A 21,025-nucleotide genomic window follows, 5' to 3' on the forward strand; every position below is an offset into this window, starting at 1 on the left:
TTCATTGGCTAAATATCTGCAAATGCGTTTTTTTAATTGTGTAATTCACCCCAAATAAACCCCTTTTTAAATATAGAACTACGTAAATATAATCGAATAGATTATTTGCTTAGTGTATGAAAAGGGTGTGACTATAATAGGAAAGCACTCTGAAGAGCATGAAAGAAATTTAAGGCATCAACCAACAGTAAGGATGACTACTTTCCCCCTTACCTTTTTGGGAGAATTAGGGTGAGAGGAACCAAACAAGTGGCTTAGCTAAAATCTTCATCCTAATCCCTGTTTGTGCACTGAGAACAAGTTGGAATCTGGCCCAGCTAGGAAGCAGAACTGGTGAGTGCAGTGTTCACATGTGGTCTGCAGCCTCTACTTTTAAAATCTCAGTGGTTGCTTTTTTTTTTTTAAAAAAATGCAGATTCCTAGGTTCTGCTTAGTCCCAGAGCTGCTGACTTCAAGAGTAGGCATTTTTAACAAGCATCCCAGCCAAGCGCGGTGACTCATGCCTGTAATCCCAGCACTTTGGGAGGCCGAGGTGGGTGGATTACTTGAGGTCAGGAGTTCAAGACCAGCCTGGCCAACATGGTGAAACCCTGTCTCTACTAAAAATATAAAAATTAGCTGGATGTGGTGGCACATGCCTGTAATCCCAGCTACTCTGGAGGCTGAGGCAGGAAAATGACTTGAACCCGAGAGGCAGAGTTGCAGTGAGCAGAGATTGGATTGGGCCACTGCACCTCAGCCTGAGCAACAGAGCAAGACTCTGTCTCAAAAAAAAAAAAAAAAAAAAAAACAAGCATCCCTAAGAGATCATTAGGCACAATAAAGTTAGAGACCCGGGGAGGGACTTTGGAAGCCGACAGGCTCAGGTTTGACTCCTGGCTCTGCTATTTAAGCAGTGTTCTCTTGAGCCTGTTTATCATTCACACAGCCTCAGTCTCTCTAAAATAGGGATATTGGTAATAATACCCTTATAGAGCTATTGTAACAATTAAATAAAATAATGCATATAAAGTACAAAGACTATTGCTTGACTTGTAGTAAGGATAATAAATCGTAGCTTGGTAGCTGCTATTTTTAATGTTAGTTTTTTCTTTTTCCTAGAAGTTACTAGATATCCTTTGTCAGTGTCTTCTAGGACTAGTACAGTAGTAGCAACCCTAACACTCTCACCTTCTGTCTTCCCTGAATGAAAGTCTAGCCTGTTCTCACACTTCTCTGTCCCCATACTTTAAAGGTTCATAGTTGGGTTTATCTTAATTATAATTAGCATTTAATTATATTTTTGCAAGTTAGTCCTTACCTGATGTTACTAAATTCAATGCAGTTTGCCTTATTTTGTATTTATGAAATTCCTGACTAGCTTTGGAATGCCCTCTTTTACTAAAAACGTTATACATATTGAGAGGATATTTTTCTCAGATGATCACGTAAGTATCCCTATTGTGGATTTTTAAAGCAGCATTTTCATTTGTGCTCTTTAATTTTTATTAACAGTTTCTGTTATAGGACTTAGGAATGGACTAATTTTATTTTTGTTATCTACTTTTAGGTTTAATAATGACCCATCTATAGACGTTCTGTTACTTACCACTCACGTTGGTGGCCTGGGACTTAATTTGACAGGCGCTGACACAGTAGTATTTGTGGAGCATGACTGGAATCCTATGCGAGATCTACAAGCCATGGACCGGGCCCATCGTATTGGGCAGGTAAAAGTCAATTTTACCTCACAGATGTTAACCTGTGCATGAAAATATACTCCCCCAGAAAGATAGGAAACCTTGGTTTAGTTCTTGCTCTGGTGTTAACATACATGTGTTATGACCTTGGACGATCACTTAACTCTTCTGTGATATCACTTCCTCATGCATTAAATGAGGTGCTAGCACTTAGGAAAACCTGGATCACTGTTCATCCCTAATATTCTGTGATTGCTGCACACATTTTGAGCTCATGTGGCCAGACAAAATAAAAATCCAACCCTAATTAGGTAGTATAAAATAGTACAAGTCTACAAGCCCTCTGACTCGTTGGAACCTCAAAGCATAATATGTGTTACGGTTGCTTAACTGTTTTTCTTATCCAGAAACGTGTGGTTAACGTATACCGATTGATAACCAGAGGAACATTGGAAGAAAAAATAATGGGGTTGCAGAAATTCAAGATGAACATAGCGAATACTGTTATTAGCCAAGAGAATTCTAGTTTGCAGAGCATGGGGACTGATCAGCTTCTTGATCTGTTTACTCTTGATAAGGTAAAGAACTTACACAATTTGTTGTATCTTTGAGTCACAGGCTTCCTGTGACTCCTAAGTTGAAAGTATTAAAGGAGCAGCAAAATGCGTTTACTTTAGTATCCATGAGATCACCACTGGAGGGAATTTTTGGTGCCTAGATAAATTCTGCAGCATACTAGGGGATGTGTGAAGTTTTGATTTTTTTTTTCATTGATGTCTTCAGTGTCTTGCCACAAGGTTTCTTTCCTTAGTCCTTTTCTGCTAAAGCACAGCTTATCACTGGAGTCAGTAAGACTCATGGGTGAGAGTTCTTGGCCCTGCCTCCTGTTAACTGGTTACCTTAGGCAGATTATCTCTCTGAGCTTCTATACCTATTTTACTACATGGTTGTGAGGTAAGATAATATATGTAAGCAGTCAGAAAGGATATCTAGTGTAGATTCTCAATAAATAGTAGCCATTGTTATTGCAGATGATGGAACTAATACATCAGATAACAATCTATAATCAAAAGGATGCACCACTTGGAAATATTAGTGAGTCTAATATTGTAAAACCAATATAGTTGGATTTAAAGTCCTACATAGGTTCAGAAAATCCACTGCATACTTAGTATAAATTATGGTGGGGTATATGATGATTAAAACTAGCTGTAATAACAGAAGTGTACTTTCAAGTAAGAGAAAATTGTTCTGCCATACTATGTGTATGTTAAACCACATTTGAAATATGTCTAGTTTGGGGAGCTACATTTTAAATGGTAACAAATTAAGTCCCTGGTGGCCAGAATGGAGGCAGGTTCTTCAATCATGTCATATTGAAAGTCAAGATAAAGTTGAAAGAATGAGACATGTTTAACATAGAAAAAAGAAGGCTCAAAGAAACATGCATAGCCGTCTTCAAATAGCTTTTATTCTGTTTGAAGGAATCTTCTTATGGGTGACTTTCAGTGACCAGAACTGGGCTCAGAGGGATATTTTAGGGAAATGGCCTATTGCCATAAAAGGCACTATTTAGACAATTGGCAGAATTTGAAAACAGACTGTATATTAGAACATTTTAATATCAGTGTTAGATTTCCTTAATCTGATCTTTATATGGTTATGTAAGAGAATATTCTTGTTCTTAGGAATACATGCTGATTCCTCTCAAAGGATAAAAGGACATGATGTCTACAACTTTCTTTCAAATTGTTCAGGGAAAAAACTGATATCTAACTATATTTCTGACATCCATATATACATACACATATATAAATGGGGAGAGAGAATGATAAAGCAAATAAGTTCTTTGTTATGTTCTTATAATTCTTCCATAATTTTGAAGTTCTTTCCAAATAAAAAACTGACAAATAAATGTATTTGGAGATCATGAATTTCCCCATCACTTGAAGTACTCAATTCTGTTGAATAATTGTATTAGAAACAAGTGTGATTTTAAAGGAAAATACAATTTGTGAAGTTAACCTCTCATTTTTTTTTTTTTTTTTTTTGCCAATTTTTCTTAAGGATGGCAAAGCAGAAAAAGCTGACACCTCTACTTCTGGGAAAGCAAGTATGAAATCAATTCTTGAAAACCTGAGTGATCTTTGGGATCAAGAGCAGTATGATTCAGAGTACAGCCTGGAAAATTTTATGCATTCTCTCAAGTAACTATCAAATATTGTAAATGCAATTGCTGCTAGTTCAGTTACATTTCTGCTGATATTCAGCAAATTTCTAAGTTTATGGTGAACTTTTAACTCAATGTGTAAATAGATCTGGAGAATATTCAGCATAATGCTAGCTCTTGTTTCACTGGGGGAAACAAGTTATTCTCAAATATTTGCACTGTATTAAATTTAAATGTTAATGTGAAATGGTTTAAATTTTACATGCTGAAAAGCTGCAGAGCAGAGGAACCAAACCAGGTTTATTTGTGCTACCAGGAGGTGTTCTTAATGGGAACAGGCCTCCTATCTTTAGTCACTTTGTACAGGATGATATCCATGAGTACTTTAGTGTTTGTATATGTTTTTTCTTTTAAATAGAACTTGTTTTTATAATTGATTTAAAATAGGGCTTTTTTTCTATAAAAGCCTTAATGAGCCATAATTTTAAGAATATAAGAATAATGACTATGATATTGGTCAGTCTTAGAATATGAAAATGTCAGACAATGAATTTAATCGGGCCCTTGGTGGAAACATTTATATATTTAATGCAGATGCATAGTGTTTTTCAAATCTTTAACATCATTTTTTCAACTTTTAAGATATAATATCAACTATTCTAAATACAGGTAATGGTATATTTAAGGCTACCATAACATCCTATTTAGAGGGTGGTTTTTTTAATTTATCTAATGGCTACGATATAGCCAGATTCAAATAACATATGTACTCAATAGGTTTCAATCATATATATAATATATTTTTTGTAACTATGAACATATACAGTTTTCCAGAAGTAGATTTTACACTGTTTAGAATTCCAACACCTACAGTGGAAAGACTGTTTATTGTAGTAATGCATGGCTGAAGCATAAAAGGGAGAGAGAATTTCTTTATATACACAAACATACATGAATATGCATATCTATATGCATAGATGTACCTATCCTGCACCCAAAAAGGTGCCTGGTATTGGCACTAAAATCATGTAGTTATACTGGGCAGCAATAATAATTGGGCATGAGGCTGATTACTCAATGGTGAGGGTAGGTATATGTAGATAGATGTGCATGTATGTGTTTGTATATATAATTTTATAAGTTTCACGCATAAATTAATACATGCCTGTGTGCATACATATGTATGGGATATATTTGTATATATATGTACAGGTAATAAACATCCCCAAGGTTTGTGGCTGGCCATACACATAGGCATCAGTTTAACAACCATCAGACCTCAGCTGTACAATAACAGGTGTTTTGTTTAATTAAAATTATACTGTTCTGCAGCATTTAGACATTTGTCACATTTCATTAGCTTTGACAACCATACTGTAACATTAAACCTAGCATTCCACAAGAGAATAAATATAAGATTGAAACTGTAAAATATATGCAACTGTGTGTTATTTGTAGGAAATGGTCACTAGAAAGAGCGAAAGATTATTCAGGTATACAGGTTTTTTTTCATTGTTTAGGATTTTAACTCAAAACTTTATGTAGAAGAACATTTCAGTATATTTGAGTTGAATATTTTTTTATTAACTATTTATTTGCTAGTTCCATAAACCAGCTCTTTAACATAGCTTATAGTAATTGATATTTTCTTAGACTAAGTACAGAGCAATATATCATTAAAGGGCTATGAAGGGGCAAAAGAAATCACACCATAAAAGTTAGTACTTTTTCCCAATCTGAAATGTCAGATAGAGCTAGAAGTCAGATATTTAGGCTGTTTAAACTTTCTGAGAGTTTAATCAAAAGGTGTGTATTTCTAGAAGGATGACTAGAAAAATGATGTGTGGTTGCTTCTGAATGGGAAACAGGAGTCAGGGCTGACAGGAAAACTTAGAGTGGCTATAACATTTTTAAAATAATCTTTTGAGTTGTAAAATAGTAAATCACACATTCCAACTTTTCCATAGAAAGGAAAACATGTAAACAGGTAAGAACTAAGTATTCTTAATTAAATGACCCAGTCATTGTAGTACATCTTAAGAATAATGAAGAGATGTGGAGAATTGAACTGAGTAATGAATGATATTAAAGAACTGCTGTCAATTTTATGGATGTGATGATTTGGTAGTTTTTTCAATGTATGGGTGTGGGAAGTCAAACAAGCATGATAGAATGTTAACTATTTTAAACTGGGAATTGGGTTCATAGATATCCATTGTACTACTTCCCTTGGTTTTTGTGTTTTTATGATAGGAAATAGCAAACTGTTAAAAATATAGATTCAGAGATTATTAGTCTTATCATTTGGGTTTCTTGTAGGAAAATCTTAACATTTGGGGGCCTGGGTATAATTTTTGTTTCATATATTCACTCATATATATGCTTATTGTATATGCTTATTTATTCTACAAACATTTCTCCAAAAAGTATTCTAGTGAAAGGGTAAAAGTCTTTGATGTTGGGACTGATTGAACTGGTATAGCCTTATTCCTTCTGGATGGTTTATATGAACTTACTTATTCAAAAGTAAATATTCCACTGAAGCTATTTGAGAATGTGATCACTTATAGACAAAAGTGGAATTCGAACATAATAGAAATTATACAAAAGTAACAAGCACTCCATCACACATCTGTTCTAAATATTTAATCCTAATAGAATCTTCTATGTCCTGCAGACCTCCCATGCTGGCACCAGTGGAGTCTAAAGTGAAATTGGGCTGGGCACGGTGGCTTATGCCTATGGGAGGCCAAGGCAGGAGGATCACTTGAGCCCAGGAGTTCAAGACCAACCTGGGCAACATAGGGAGATCCTGTCTCTACAAAAAAATACAAAAATTAGCCAGGCACAGTGGCATGCTTTTCTTGTCCCAGCTACTCAGGAAGCTGAGGTGAGTTTGAGGTCGCAGTGAGCTACGACTTCACCACTGTGCTCTAGCTGGGTGACAGGGCAAGACCCTGTCTCAAAAATAATAATAATAATGTGAACTTGATTGCAGGTACACCTGTTATCAGATGCCAGAGGACTCAAGTGAATCATCAAGTGAATCAATAAAACAAAAACTTGAGTTATATCAATTAATAGAAAATGTTTCCTCTTTATACACAGCATTTTCTTTTTTTTTTTTTTTTTTTTTTTTTTTTTGCGATGGCATTTCACTCTTGTCGCCCAGGCTGGAGTGCAGTGGTGCCATCTTGGCTCACTGCAACCTCTGCCTTCAGGGTTGAAGCCATTCTCCTGCCCCAGCCCTCCTGAGTAGCTGGGACTACAGGCACCTGCCACCATGCCCAGCTGATTTTTGTATTTTTAGTAAAGACAAGGTTTTGCCATGTTGGCCAGGCTGGTTGAACTCCTGACCTCAGGTGATCCACCTGCCTTGGCCTCCCAGTGTTGGGATTACAGGCGTGAGCCACTGTGCCCAGCCTATACACAGCACTTTCAACCACCATCTGTAAAGAGATACAAAGTACCTCCTGCTTCAAGAAAGGTTTCCTATGAATCTATAATAAATCCACTAAAACCAGTGAAGTTCCATTAAATATAGGGGCTGAGATCCTAATTTCCATGTAGAGACAAGAGAATTAGTCCCCTCCATAAATCTGCAAAGAGATCATATATTCAAGTAGGACTAGATCCGTGAGCACACACACAAAGTTATCTATATGAAATCAGAATCCCAGGCCTTTACCATGGGTGTAAGTGTAAGGTCTGGGTTTATGCTAAGTGTTTTATACTGTAAGAACCACAAGTCAAGAAAATAAAATCAATTCTGGCACCCCAGCAGAAACAAATACAAAAACTGCCCTTTAGGGAGAGTTTCTAATAGGGTCCCATAGGAGTATCATAGAAGGAAAGATTAAGCCTACATACATACCATCTACAGGAGGAAAAGCCAGCAGATAAAAGTAGAATTCTTTAAGAAGTACAAATAAAATAAATCATAGATAGGAAAATATTATGAAAGATTAGACATTTGAAAACCAATAAATGAGAAACAGTTCTCAATGCATTTTACACACAGTTGAAGAGAGAATTTGTGAACTGGAATGTTGAACAAGAGAATCTTGTTAGGAGGTCCAGAAGGAAAGGGAGATCATGGCAACAGAGACAAGTCACTCTTAGGACTATTTTCTATATGCCCCTGCATCTAATCCATCAACAGTTTCTACCATCTCTAGCTACAAAATATATTTCAAATCTCTTCACCTGTCTTCATCTCCACTGCTACTACTGTAGTTCTGTGATACCGTAACTTGTATTAACCTGATTGACTCTCTCTTAGCTGAGAAAGCCAGATGGATTCCATTTGGCTCCTTCATTTGCAAGACATTAAGGGCTCCTTACCCACCCCCTTCCTCAAGGACTTAACTTGTGCAAGCTGACTCCCAGCACATCAAAGAGTGCAATTAACTGATAAGGTACTGTGGCAAGCAAGCTATGTCCACAGTGCCCAGGAATTTGCTCAGGTGATAGTACTCTAAAGCCCCCGCGTTTGTGTCCAGCAGATATCACCCAGAGCCCCCACACCTATCACCTTGTGATGAATTTAAAGCCCCTGCACCTGGAACTGTTTGTTTTCCTGTAACCGTTTGTCTTTTTAACTTTTTTGCCTGTTTTACTTCTGTAAGATTGCTACAGCTAGGGTCCCCCTCCCCTCTCTAAACCAAAGTATAAAAGAAAATCTAGCCCCTTCTTCGGGGCCGAGAGAATTTTGAGCGCTAGCCGTCTCTCGGTCGCCGGCTAATAAAGGACTCCTGAATTAGTCTCAAAGTGTGGCGTTTCTCTATGACTCGCTTGGTTACAACTTTTCCCACCACCACCTTGCCTCTCCTAGACTACTGTCATCTTACTGGTCTTCTTACTTGCCGAATCCACCAGTGTCGTCCTGTCATCTTCAGACCAAATCAAAATTCCTTACTATAAGCCCTACAAGTTGTGGCCCTTGCCCATCCCTCTGACTTTGTCTCTTGTCATATCCCACTATGTTTACCTCCAATCAAGTCAGTATGTCCTCCTTGCTGTGCCTCAACATAAAACCACATGTGTTTCCATCTTAGTTTTGGTTCTGGTACAGCTGGGTAAATGGTATATGTATTATGGGAGAGATGGGGAAGACTGAAAAGGGAGTATTAGGGGATGGGTGGAGGTGGAAAGTAGGAAGTCAAGAATTCTGTTTTGTTCATGTTAAATATGAGGTGCCTGTTAGATGCATCAAAGTAAGGATACAGAGTAGGTAGGCAGATATAGGAGTCTGGAACTCAAAAGGTCAAGACTAGAGAGAGAAATTTAGAAGACAGTATTTTAAGGTATGGGACTGCATGAGAGCTCCTGGGGTTTACTTATATAATGGGAATCCTATAGAGCAGTAAGAGTCAATGAGTAACTAATAAAACATTGTTGAATCTCAAAACAGCAGTGAGTTTTTAAAAAGTATACTTTGAGTCCATTTAGATGAAGATCAGAAACAAAATATTGTTTATGGCTGTACAAAAACAATCACATATGGTTATTTCACATTTTAAGAATAAAAATTGTCAGTCATATGAACATTTACTGATTGTTTCCTACTACATACTAGACACAGTGGGAGAAACTCAAAGACCAGTGAGGAAGGAGGATACTGCAGCCAACAGTTGGCATTGTTACATTAATTTTAGAAAAAGTAGCCTTTGGGCAAAAAGTATTACTTGGAGTAGAGGGTATCTCCTAAAGATAACAGATTCAGGCCCAGACATGGTGGCTCACACCTGTAATCCCAGCACTTCGGGAGGCCAAGGCCAGCAGATCACCTGAGGTCAGGAGTTTGAGAATGGCCTGGCCAACATGACGAAACCCTGTCTCTACTGAAAATACAAAAAATTAGCTGGGCATGGTGCTGCAAACCTGTAGTCCCCAGCCACTTGAGAGGCTGAGACAGGAGAATCACTTGAACCTGGAAGGCGGAGGCTACAGTGAGCCAAGATCGCGCCACTGCACTCCAGCCTGGGCGACAGAGTGAGACTCAGTCTCAGAAACAACAACAACAACAAACATACATCCAAAAAAAAAACAGATTCAGTTAACCAGGAGAATAAAGCAATTCTAAATTAATATGCACTTCAAAAACATGGACAAAACTACAAAAAAAAATGGACAAGTCCAAGGTCATAGTGGGATTTTAACACACCTCTCTCAATAAAACAAGTGGACCAGAAGAAAACATGCAATAAGATATAGACAATTTTAGTACAGTGAACAAGTGTGATTTAATTGACTCATATCTATACTCACATATATAGGTGTGTATATATGTGCGTGTGTGTGTGTATAGAGACAGAGAGAGAGAGACTTTTTTTTTTTTTTTTTTTTTTTTTTGAGATGGAGTTTTGCTCTTGTTGCCCAGGCTGGAGTGCAATGGTGCAATCTTGGCTCACTGCTACCTCCATCTCCTGGGTTCAAGAGATTCTCCTGCCTCAGCCTCCCAAGTAGCTGGGATTACAAGCATGCGCCCCCATGCCTGGCTAATTTTTTGTATTTAGTAGAGACGGGGTTTCACCGTGTTGGTCAGTCTGGTCTTGAACTCCTGACCTCAGGTGATCCACTCGCCTCGGCCTCCCAAAGTGCTGGGATTACAGGTGTGAGCCATTGCGCCTAGCTGAGAGAAACTTAACAACTTCAGAATACATTCTACATTCTTTGGAAGCTCATGGGTAACATGGACCCAAAGTGACCATTATGCTGAGCCATAACTTCTGGCAAATTTCAAGAAATTGAAATCATACATACTGTCCTCTTTCTGTGCTCCAACAATATACCTTAGATCCTAGCCAGTATGGTAACAGTAAAAATATGAAGACAATACAGATTAGAAAGAAAGCAAGCTTTCTTTATTCACAAACAACATGACCGGGTGGAAAATCCCAAAGAATCTACCAAAAAAGCTTCTAGAATTAAGTGATTTAGCAAGCAACAAAATCCAGGAAGTAGATAAAAGTTTTACAAAATATGTAAAAGGTCTGCTGAAAACTATACAACAGATAAATCAAAAAGACCTTCAAAAATAGATGTACCATGTTCATGGAACACTTAGAAGTGGTTAAGGTAATTTTATTTTTTTTACTTCAATTAAAAAATTAAAGAGACCGAGAAAACTGCTAACAAAAAGAAAGCTGGGATAGCTCAAAGAATTCATAACAAAATTATTAGAGATAAAGAGGGGCATTATATAATAAAGGGACCAATTCTCCATGAAAATAACAATTTTTAATGTGTACACACCTAACAACAGAGCATCCAAATATGTGGGGGCAAAAATGGACAGAACTGCAAGGAGAAATAAATCTGCTATTAGAGGCTTCACACATTTCTCTCAATAATTGACAGATCTAACAGGCAGAAAATCCTAAGGATTTTCTGAACAATAGTCAACAGAAGAGTAAACATACTTCTTAAGCTGACATGGAGCATTGACCAAGGTAGACCATATTCTGGTCCATCACACCTCAACAAACTTAAGTATGCTCTTAGACACAATGGGATTAAACTACGAATCAATTAACAGAAAGATAGCCGGATAATCTCCAAATATTTGGGGGTTTAACATGTGGGTCAAAGAAGAAATCTCAAGAGAAATTAAAAATATTTTGAAGACAGTGAAAATACAACTTGATGGGATGTGGTAAAAGCACTTGAGAGAAATGTATAGCATTGAATGCAGTTAGTAATGAAGAAAGATCTAAAACCTAAGCTTTCACTTTAGGAAATTAGAGAAAGAAGAGTAATATAAAACTAATGCAAACAGGAGAAAAATAAAAATTAGAGCAAAAAAAAAATGACGTTGAAAATAGGAAAAAGAAAAATCAATAAAGGATAAATCTCCGACCAGGCTAACAAAGAAAAAAGAAGACATTGCTCATATCAGAGAGGTCATCCCTATTGAGAACATGGGTATTCAAAAGATAATAAAGGAATAGGATTAACAACTCTGCCCACAAATTTGACAACAGATGAAACGGATCAGTTCCTTGAAAGGCACAATCTACTAAAATCCACACAAGGAGAAATAGATAATCTGAGCCCATATATACTAAAGAAATTGAATCAATTTTCTGAAACAGAAAGCTCCAGACTGAGATGAATTCTACCAAACATCTAAAGAAGAAATGATATCAATTCTCTATAGTGTCTTCCAGAAGATAGACGCCAAAGGAATTCTTTCCTGCTCGTTGTATGAGGACAGCATTACAGAAGCATCTCCCTCACCACCAATCCATGGTTGCTCTTTCCTTCTTTTTTTTTTTTTTTTTTTTGAGACAGTCTCGTTCTGTCACCCAGGCTGGAGTGCAGTGGCACAATCTTGGCTCACTGCAACCTCCGCCTCCTGGGTTCAAGTGATTCTCCTGCCTCAGCCCCCCAAGTACCTGGGATTACAGGTGCGTGCCACCATGCCCAGCTAATTTTTGTATTTTGTAATTTTGTATTTTTAATTTTTGAAGTGACAGGGTTTCACCATGTCAGCTAGGCTGGTCTCAAACTCCTGACCTCAGGTGACCCACCTGCCTCGGCCTCCCAAAGTGCTGGGTTTACAGGCATGAGCCACTGTGCCTGGCCTCCTCTTGTTCAGTTACCTGTGGTCAATTGTGGTCTGTAAGTATTAAATAGAAAGTTGCAGAAATAAACAATTTGTAAGTTTAAGCACCATCCTGGGTAACTTCATGAAATCTCTTGCCATCCTGCTCCCTTTCACCCGGGTGTGAATAATCCTGTCTAGGATATTCATAACCTGTATACATTACCACCCATGGTGGCTGATATTGTCTGCTCCTGACATCCAGCCATCAACACCATTACAGCTTGACGATCCAGGATCACCTGAAGCAGATGATCCCCCTGAGGTATTAATATCATCAGGTTAAAGTGGCCTAAGGCTACATACATCACAGTGCCCACACCATTCACCTCACTTCCCCTCATTGAATTTTATCATTGCATCATCACAAGAAGGGTGGGTATGGCAAAGATTTAGAGAGAGACCACATTTGCATAACAATATAATTCTTCTATTTTATCAGTAGTTGTTGTTAAGCTCTTACTGTGCCTAATTAAACCTTAAACTTTATCATAGGCATGTATGTATAGGAGAAAACATAGTATATATAGGGTTCAGTATTATGTGATTTCAGGCATCCACTGGGGGTCAACATATTCACCACCAATAAGCGGGGGGACTATTGTGGACTACTGTACTCTAATACAAAACCAGATAAAGACATTACAAGAAAGAAAAACTATGCACCAATATCTCTCATGAACATAAATGCAAAAATCCTCACTATAGAACTTCCAGAAAATAACATACAAGAAAATCTAGATGACCTAGGATTTAGTGATGGCTTTTTAGATACAACACCAAAGACACCATCTGTGAAAGAAAATAACTGTTAAGTGAAAGATGCTAAGCTGGGTGCCGTGGCTCACGTCTGTAATCCCATCACTTTGGAAGGCCAAGGCAGGCGGATCACTTGAGGGCAGGAGTTCAAGACCAACCTGGCCAACATGGCAAAACCCCATCTCTACAAAGTAAAAAATAAAAAAATTAGGCGAGCATGGTGGCACATGCCTGTAGTCCCAGCTACTCGGGAGGTAGAGGTTGCAGTGAGCCATGATCATGCCACTGCACTCCAGCCTGGGCGACAGAGCAAGACTATGTCTCAAAAAAAAAAAAAAAAAAAAAAAAAATCTGTCAATAGAATGAGAAGAAAAGCCACAAACAGAAAACTATCTGTAAAACACATAAAGGACTTGTATCCGAATTTTGCAAAAATTTGAGTTGAGTCTTAAAACTAAAGAAAACTATTAACCCAGTTAAAAAATTGGCAGTAGGTCTGAACAGACACCTCACCCAATAAGATACACAGATGGCAAATAAGCATATGAAAAGATGCTGTATGTCACATATCATTAAGGAATTGCAAATTAAAACCACCAGATACCACTAAACACCTCTTAGAACAGTGAAAATGCAAAACACAATACCAAATGCTGAAAAGGATACAGAGCAACAGGAACCCATTGCTGGTAGAAACATGCAAAATGGTACAGCCACTTTGGAAGAGTTTGGCAGTTTCTTACAAAGCAATACAAGGTCTTACTATACAGTCAAGCACTCATAGATATTTACCCAAATGAACTGAAAACTTACGTCCACACAAAATCCTACACATGGATATTTATTTTGTCAGAGCAGAAGAACCACACAAAATCCTGCACATGGATATTTGTCAGAGCATAAGAACTTGAGCACATGGCTATTTATAGCAGCTTTATTCATAATTGCACCAAACAAGAAGCAACCAAGATGTCTTTCAGTAGGTAAATGGATTTTTAAAAAAGGTACATTCATATAATGAAATATTATACAGTGATTAAAAAGAAATGAGTAATGAATCTAGGAAAACACACGGAGGAACCCTACATGCATCTGCTGTGTGAAAGAAGCCAGTTTGAAAAGGCTGCATATTGTGTGATTCCAACTACATGACATTTTGGAAAAGGCTGAAACTATAGTGACAGTCAAAAGTCCAGGGGTCCAGAGGAGAGAGAAGGGATGAACAGCTAGAACACATGGGGTTTTCAGGGCAGTTAAATTCTTCTGTGTGACATTATATAATGGTGGTTAAATTATGCATTTGTCAAAACTCAACAATGTACAGCACAAAGAGTGAACCCTAATGTAAACTGCGGATGTTAATAATAATGTATCCATATGAAACAATTGCTGATCCTTAAAAATGTACCACATTTTAGCTGTTACTTTTCCAAGCACAGCTATATTTAAAAAAAAAAAAAGACCACACTAATGCAAGAAGATGTTAATAATAGGAGAAACTGGGGGAAGGATGTTGAGAGGCTCTGGGGGAACTCTGTACTATCTGATCAATTTTCGGTACCATTTGAGCACTTTTAAATTGCTCTGTAAAATAACTTAAGAATTGGCTGGGCGCAGTGGCTCACGCCTATAATCCCAGCACTTTGGGAGGCCAAGGCAGGCGGATCACGAGATCAGAAGATCGAGACCATCCTGGCTAACACGGTGAAACCCCGTCTCTACTAAAAATACAAAAAATTAGCCGGGCGTGGTAGTGGGTGCGTGCCACTGCACTCCAGCCTGGGCGACAGAGCGAGACTCCGTCTCAAAAAAAAAAACAACAAAAAAAGAATAGTCACAGGGGCTGACGCGGTGGCTCATACCTGTAATCCTAGCACTTTGGGAGGCTGAAGCAGGTGGGTCACTTGAGGCCAGGAGTTCGAGACCAGCCTGGCCAACTCGGTGAAACCCTGTATCTACTAAAAATAGAAAAAATTAGCTAGGTGTTGTGGCACAGACCCGTAATCCCAGCTACTGGGTAGGCTGGGGTGGGAGAATCACTTGAACCCGGGAGGTGAGGTTGCAGTGAGCCAAGATTATGCCACTGCACTCCAGCCTGAGCGACAGTCTCAAAAAAAAAAAAAAAAAAAAAAAAAGCACATGATAAAAACAATCCAGTCAGAAAATAGATAGATATAGAGACATTTCACTGAAGAGGATATAAAAAATGGCAGATATGCACATGAAAAAATGTTCCACAGTATTAGCCATTAGGGAAATAGAAGCTAAAACCACATTGGGATATTACCACACACCTATCAGAATGACCAAAATAAAAAGTAGTGACAATACCAAATCATGAGGACTCAGAGAAACTGCATCACTCATATTTTGGTGGATGTGTGAAATGGTAGATTTGCTCTAGAAAAGAGTTTTGTACTTTCTTAAACTTCAGACTACCATATGACCCTGCAGTTGCCCTCCTGGGCATTTATCCCAGAAAAAAATGAAGAGATGTTCACTCAGCCACCTGTACGTGACAGTTTATAGCAGCTTTATTTAATAGCCCAAAACTAGAAACAATCCAGATGTCCTTCAGCAAGTAAATCGTTAAACAAACTGGTGCATCCATACCACAGACTACCACTTGGCAATAAAAAAGGGATGAACTATTGATACATACAAATGGGATGAATCTCCAGATAATTATGCCCAAAAATGAAAGTCCCAAAAGGTTATATATTGCTATTTCCATTTATATAATATTCTTGAAATAAGGAAGTTACAGAACTGGAGAATAGATTCGTGGTTGCCGGGGGTAAAGAAGGGTGGAATGGGAGGGAAGTGGGTGTAACTGTAAAAGGGAAACCTGAGTGTTCCTTGCGGTGATGAAAATGTTCTGTATCTTTACTGGATCCATGTTAATATTCTGGTTGTGATACTGTAATACAGTTTTGCAAGTTTTAGAAGGAAACTGGGTAAAGAATACATGGGATCGCTCTTATTTCTTACAACTGTATATGAATCTATTTCAAAATTAATGTTTACTCAGACTATAATGTAGAAGTGGGGCCCATAGATCTTGGATGTTAAATAAGGCTGTATAGGCTGGGCATGGTAGCTCATGCCTGTAATCCTAGCACTTTGAGAGGCCGAGGCAGGTGGATCACCTGAGGTCAGGAGTTCAAGACCAACCTGACCAACACGGCAAAACCCTGTCTCTACTAAAAATACAAAAATTAGCCAGGCACGGTGGTGGGCACCTATAATCCTAGCTACTCGGGAGGCTGAGGCAGGAGAATGGCTTGAACCTTGGTGGGGGGTGGGAGGGGGGGCAGGTAGCAGAGGTTGCAGTGAGCCGAGATCACACCATTGCACTCCATCCTGGGCGAAAGTGCAAGACTCCATCTCAAAAAAAAAAAAAAAAAAATGCTGTGTAGGCAAATCAGTAGTACTGCAGGAGTCATTAGCTTTCAGTGTTTGATGCTCACTACTCAAGAATCAACTGCAGAGATTAATGGATGAAATTTTTAACTTTATTTCTTTACTCCATGCCTTCTCCCAGATTGTCTAAACTTTTTTTTCAAAAACCCCTCTAGGATGTTGGTATGCTTAAGGAAGAACAGAAAGGAACCTGAAGGTGGGGAGAGAATAAAACTGGGAGCAAGGAAATTGAAGTTGGGGTGATTGGGAAAACAGGCCAGCCTGGGTAGGCAGCTGGTGGCAATGACAAGCCAGAAAGGAAATCTGGTTTTCAGGAGTATAAAAAGTGAATTATATGAAGGTTGCTTGGAAGAAAATTCCATTTTGTCCAATATCTGCTTTAACTTTCACAGGGCTCCTGTTTTGTTTGGTTTTAGTGCTCCATTGAAACTTACAGACAAGTACACATATCATAGTGTACAACTCAATGAATATTCACAAAGTGAACACACTTTGTATATCCAACACCCAACTCAAGAAATTCACCAGCACTCTAGATGCTGCTTTCAAGCCCCCTTGCAGTTACTCCTTTGCACATTTATATAAATGGAATCATACACTGTGTACTCTTTTTGTATCTGGCTTATTTTGACCAACATTAAATGTGTGAGATCTTTCTGTAATGTGGCATGTTGTAGATCTTCATTCTCCCTGTTGGGTAGGATTCCATATGTGGATATGCTATAATGTATCCATTCTAATACTGTAGGCCATTTGGATGGCATTCAGTTTGGGGCTGTACAAATACTGCTGCTGTGATTATTCTTGTACATGTCTTTTGAACATACTACATATTTTTGGTGGGCATACACCAATGAGTGAAAAAGTGGGTCACAGGATATAGACAAATTCAGTTTTTATAAATGTTTTCCAAAATGGCTGTACCATGCTGTGGTTTGAATGTGTGCCCACAGAAGTTCATGTGTTGGAAACTTAATCCCCAGTGCAACAGTGTTGGGAGATGGGACCTAAGAGGTGATGAGGTTGTGAGGGCAGAGCCCTCATAAAGGGATTAGTGTTGTTATCTAGAGAGTGACTTAGTTATCATGATAGTGGGTTGTTACAAAGCAAGTCTGGCCGCTGGTACCTCTCCCTGTCTCGAGTGCTCAGTTGCCCTTCTGCCACGTTATGACACAGAAAGAAGGCCATGCTCTTGGATTTTTTGACCTCCAGAACGGCGAGAAACAATTTTCTTTATAAATTACCCAGTCTCTGGTATTCTGTTACAGCAGCAGAAAATGGACTAAACATATAACCTTCCACTTTTACCAGTACTTATCTAGATCCTCCCTACCACGTGGCATTTTGTGTCTTTTAAATGTTAGTCATTCTAGTGGGGGATGTACTGGAATTGCACTTTGGTTTATTTATTTATTTAGAGACAGAGTTTTGCTCCTGTCCAGGCTGGAGTGCAACGGCGCGATCTCGGCTCACTGCAACCTCTGCCTCCCGGGTTCAAACAATTCTTGTGCCTCAGCCTCCCGAGCAGCTAGGATCACAGGCATGCGCCACCACACCCAGCTAATTTTTTTGTATTTTTAGTAGAGAGGGGGTTTCACCATGTTGGTCAGGCTGGTCTCGAACTCCTGACCTTAGGTGATCTGCCCACCTCTGCCTCCCAAAGTGCTGGGATTACAGGCGTGAGCCACCATGCCTGGCTGCACTTTGGTTTTAATGATAAGTAATGAAATTGAGCAAAATGACCCTGTCTGTTTAAAAAGAGACCAGGTGCACAACTCATCACTTTAGGGACTAAGACTTGCCAAGGGAGTTTTTCTTCCACTTACAAAGGGAGTCATTTGGTTCAGGCCTGCACTAAAGGTGACAAGTTGAATGTTTCCCTTAAGCTTAACAGTTGAGACCAGGTGCGGTGGCTCACACGTGTAATCCCAGCACTTTGGGAGGCAAAGGTGGGTGGATCACCTGAGGTCAGGAGTTCAAGGCCAGCCTGGCCAACATGGTGAAACCCTGTCTCTGCTAAAAATACAAAAACTAACTGGGCATGGCAGTGGGTGCCTGTAGTCCCAGCTACTTGGGAGGCTGAGGCAGGAGAATCGCTTGAACCCTGGAGGCAGAGGTTGGAGTGAGTCAAGGTCATGCCACTGCACTGCAGCCTCCAGCCTGGGCAACAGAGTGAGACTTCATCTCAAAAAACAAACAAACAAACAAACTTAACAGCTGAGCCCAAACCAGCTTACCCAAAGGTTTGACTAGTAACAGCAAAGAAGAAAATGACATGACTTGGGCTGACCCTTGAGGGCCAGAATTAAACGTTGAGATGAGTGCTTTTGCAGTTACAGCAAAGTCCTCTTTATCTAAATACAAACAATGCCCAAACCTCAATTTTATTCCCTTCATACTACTATGTAATGGGACTGAATACAGATAAATTTCAGTTACGTTTCAGTGACCAGCAGCACTCCAGCTTGTGGGGATCCACTTGGAACCCCAGACTTGATATGAAGATAATGATGATGATGATGATGAAGACGGAGTTTAGCTCTTGTTGCCCAGGCTGTAGTGCAATGGCGCCATCTTGGCTCACTGCAACCTCCACCTTCCGGGTTCAAGCAATTCTCCTGTCTCAGCCTCCCAAGTAGCTGGGATTACAGGCGCATGCCACCACGCCCAGCTAATTTTGCATTTTTAGTAGAGATGGGGTTTCACCATGTTGGTCAGGCTGGTCTTGAACTCCCGTCCTCAAGTGATCCACCCACCTCGGCCTTCCAAAGTGCTGGGATTACAGGCATGAGCCACAGCACCGGCCAAAGATTATTTTAAACTAAAGACATTTGAGATTCAACAGATGCAAAAGTGAGCTTTTTCAGAGCTTCCTTTATCCGAATAAAGGCAGAAACTTCTGAGAGTGAAGCTGCCATAAATCCCCTCCCAGGGAGCTTTAGTGGGCAGAAAAGGGATGGAGACCATTGGCAACTGCATAAACAAACATCGCCAGAAACTTTCGTGTCTCCTAAAACTCATTTGTCTTTCCTAAAGAAACCACTTGATCTTCCCATAGATGCCCTTTTCTATGAGAGAGCTCCCCCTCTTTCCCTTATTGTTGGTTATATAAACCCCTATCTCTAATTATGGAGGAAGAAGCCACTTTCGTGCACTTCCATGTGCGTATGGATCAACTTTGTCTTTTGTTAATTTTTAGTTAATTAGCAGACCTCCAATCAAACTTAGCTGGTAGAGGAAAGAGTTTTTCCTCCTGACAATCCTTTGAATGGCAGTAGGACCCACCAATTTGGGCTTTCCTCACCCCATTACTCTCCTCACCCCGTTAATCAATACCCTTTGTAGAACAGTTCTCGTTAAAATATTTTTAAAATCATATATTTAAAATTTGACTCCAGCGTGGGAGTGCTTATGTGAATATCGCTTCACATACATGTGCCAAAGGTCTAGTGAAACATCACCACGGCCCAGTGTTAAAGCTTAATGTCCATCCGTGCTGCTGGTGATGAGTTTTCTTTTTGGTAAAGCCGGGACCTTAGACATAACCTCTGGCCACCTCATGGGGCCTGTCGCGCACAGCCATGCAATTAGCAAGCGGGGCTGCTGCAGACTTCAGGCACAGGGAACGCCAGGACTACCGACTGATTTTCCCCGCTAGAAATAAACACTAGTAGTCATAATGGCACCATTTACTTACCTAGTCCGTCTTCACACCAACAGTTAGGACATCAGAACCTTTTTTCTTTTTCTTTTTTTTAAATCAAGGGACAAATGTGTGCTCCTAGTCAGACCGGCCGTCTGAAAGTAGGATTCCAATTGTGGCCTTAATGTATGTTATTATTTCTAATAAAAGCAGACTTAAAAGGGGCTCAAACACATTTTTCTCTCCATTTGGGCCAGGGGAGGGGGACCAAAGGGACCAGAGAGCTCCAAACGTTCCATCCGATCCCAGCGGCACAAGGGCTGAGCCTCCTGGTTTCCCTAGATGAATAGGGGGCACCTGCTCCCTGCCAGGTGAAAGCTGGTGCTGAATAGAGCAACGTGCAAAGCTGAGCCTCGCGCAGAGCCAGGAGCGACTCCCCCAGGGTGGGCCCTGAGCTGCCCTTCAGGCCCGGTGGCACGGAGGGGCGCGGGTCACCGGCCCGGGTGAGCTTACCTGCAGGGCTGCGGCCAGGAGGAAATGCGCCACCGCCCAGGCCAGGGCCCCTGGGTGCGGGAGGGGCAGAACGTGGGACCTGGAGCGGGGACCGAAAGGATGCGGGCAGGAGACTATGGGTGGGGCGGCCTGGGAGGGAGCCTGAGACAAGACCCGACGCCCCCAGCCGCTCCACGTCGCTCTGCAGAGCGGCTCTTCAGCGGCCCCGTCCTCTTCCAGGCGTACTGGGC

The 21,025-nt window shown here is 39.9% G+C and overlaps 1 protein-coding gene across 6 annotated transcripts in view; it reads left to right on the top strand.

Annotated features, from left to right (window-relative positions):
• BTAF1 (B-TFIID TATA-box binding protein associated factor 1) overlaps nucleotides 1–5,281 on the top strand; it is a 108,082-nt gene extending 102,801 nt beyond the window's left edge. For all 6 annotated transcript variants that reach the window (XM_003825359.4, XM_034931087.3, XM_055093132.2 and 3 more), the window contains 3 exons: nucleotides 1,550–1,709; nucleotides 2,087–2,257; nucleotides 3,747–5,281. In XM_003825359.4, coding sequence (XP_003825407.1) covers nucleotides 1,550–1,709; nucleotides 2,087–2,257; nucleotides 3,747–3,890 — 475 coding nt within the window. In that variant the 3' untranslated portion in view covers nucleotides 3,891–5,281. The remainder of the gene's footprint in view (nucleotides 1–1,549; nucleotides 1,710–2,086; nucleotides 2,258–3,746) is intronic.
• Nucleotides 5,282–21,025: the final 15,744 nt, after the last annotated feature.

The sequence above is a fragment of the Pan paniscus genome, chromosome 8 (assembly GCF_029289425.2).
Source record: "Pan paniscus chromosome 8, NHGRI_mPanPan1-v2.0_pri, whole genome shotgun sequence".
Taxonomy (NCBI): Eukaryota; Metazoa; Chordata; class Mammalia; order Primates; family Hominidae; genus Pan; species Pan paniscus.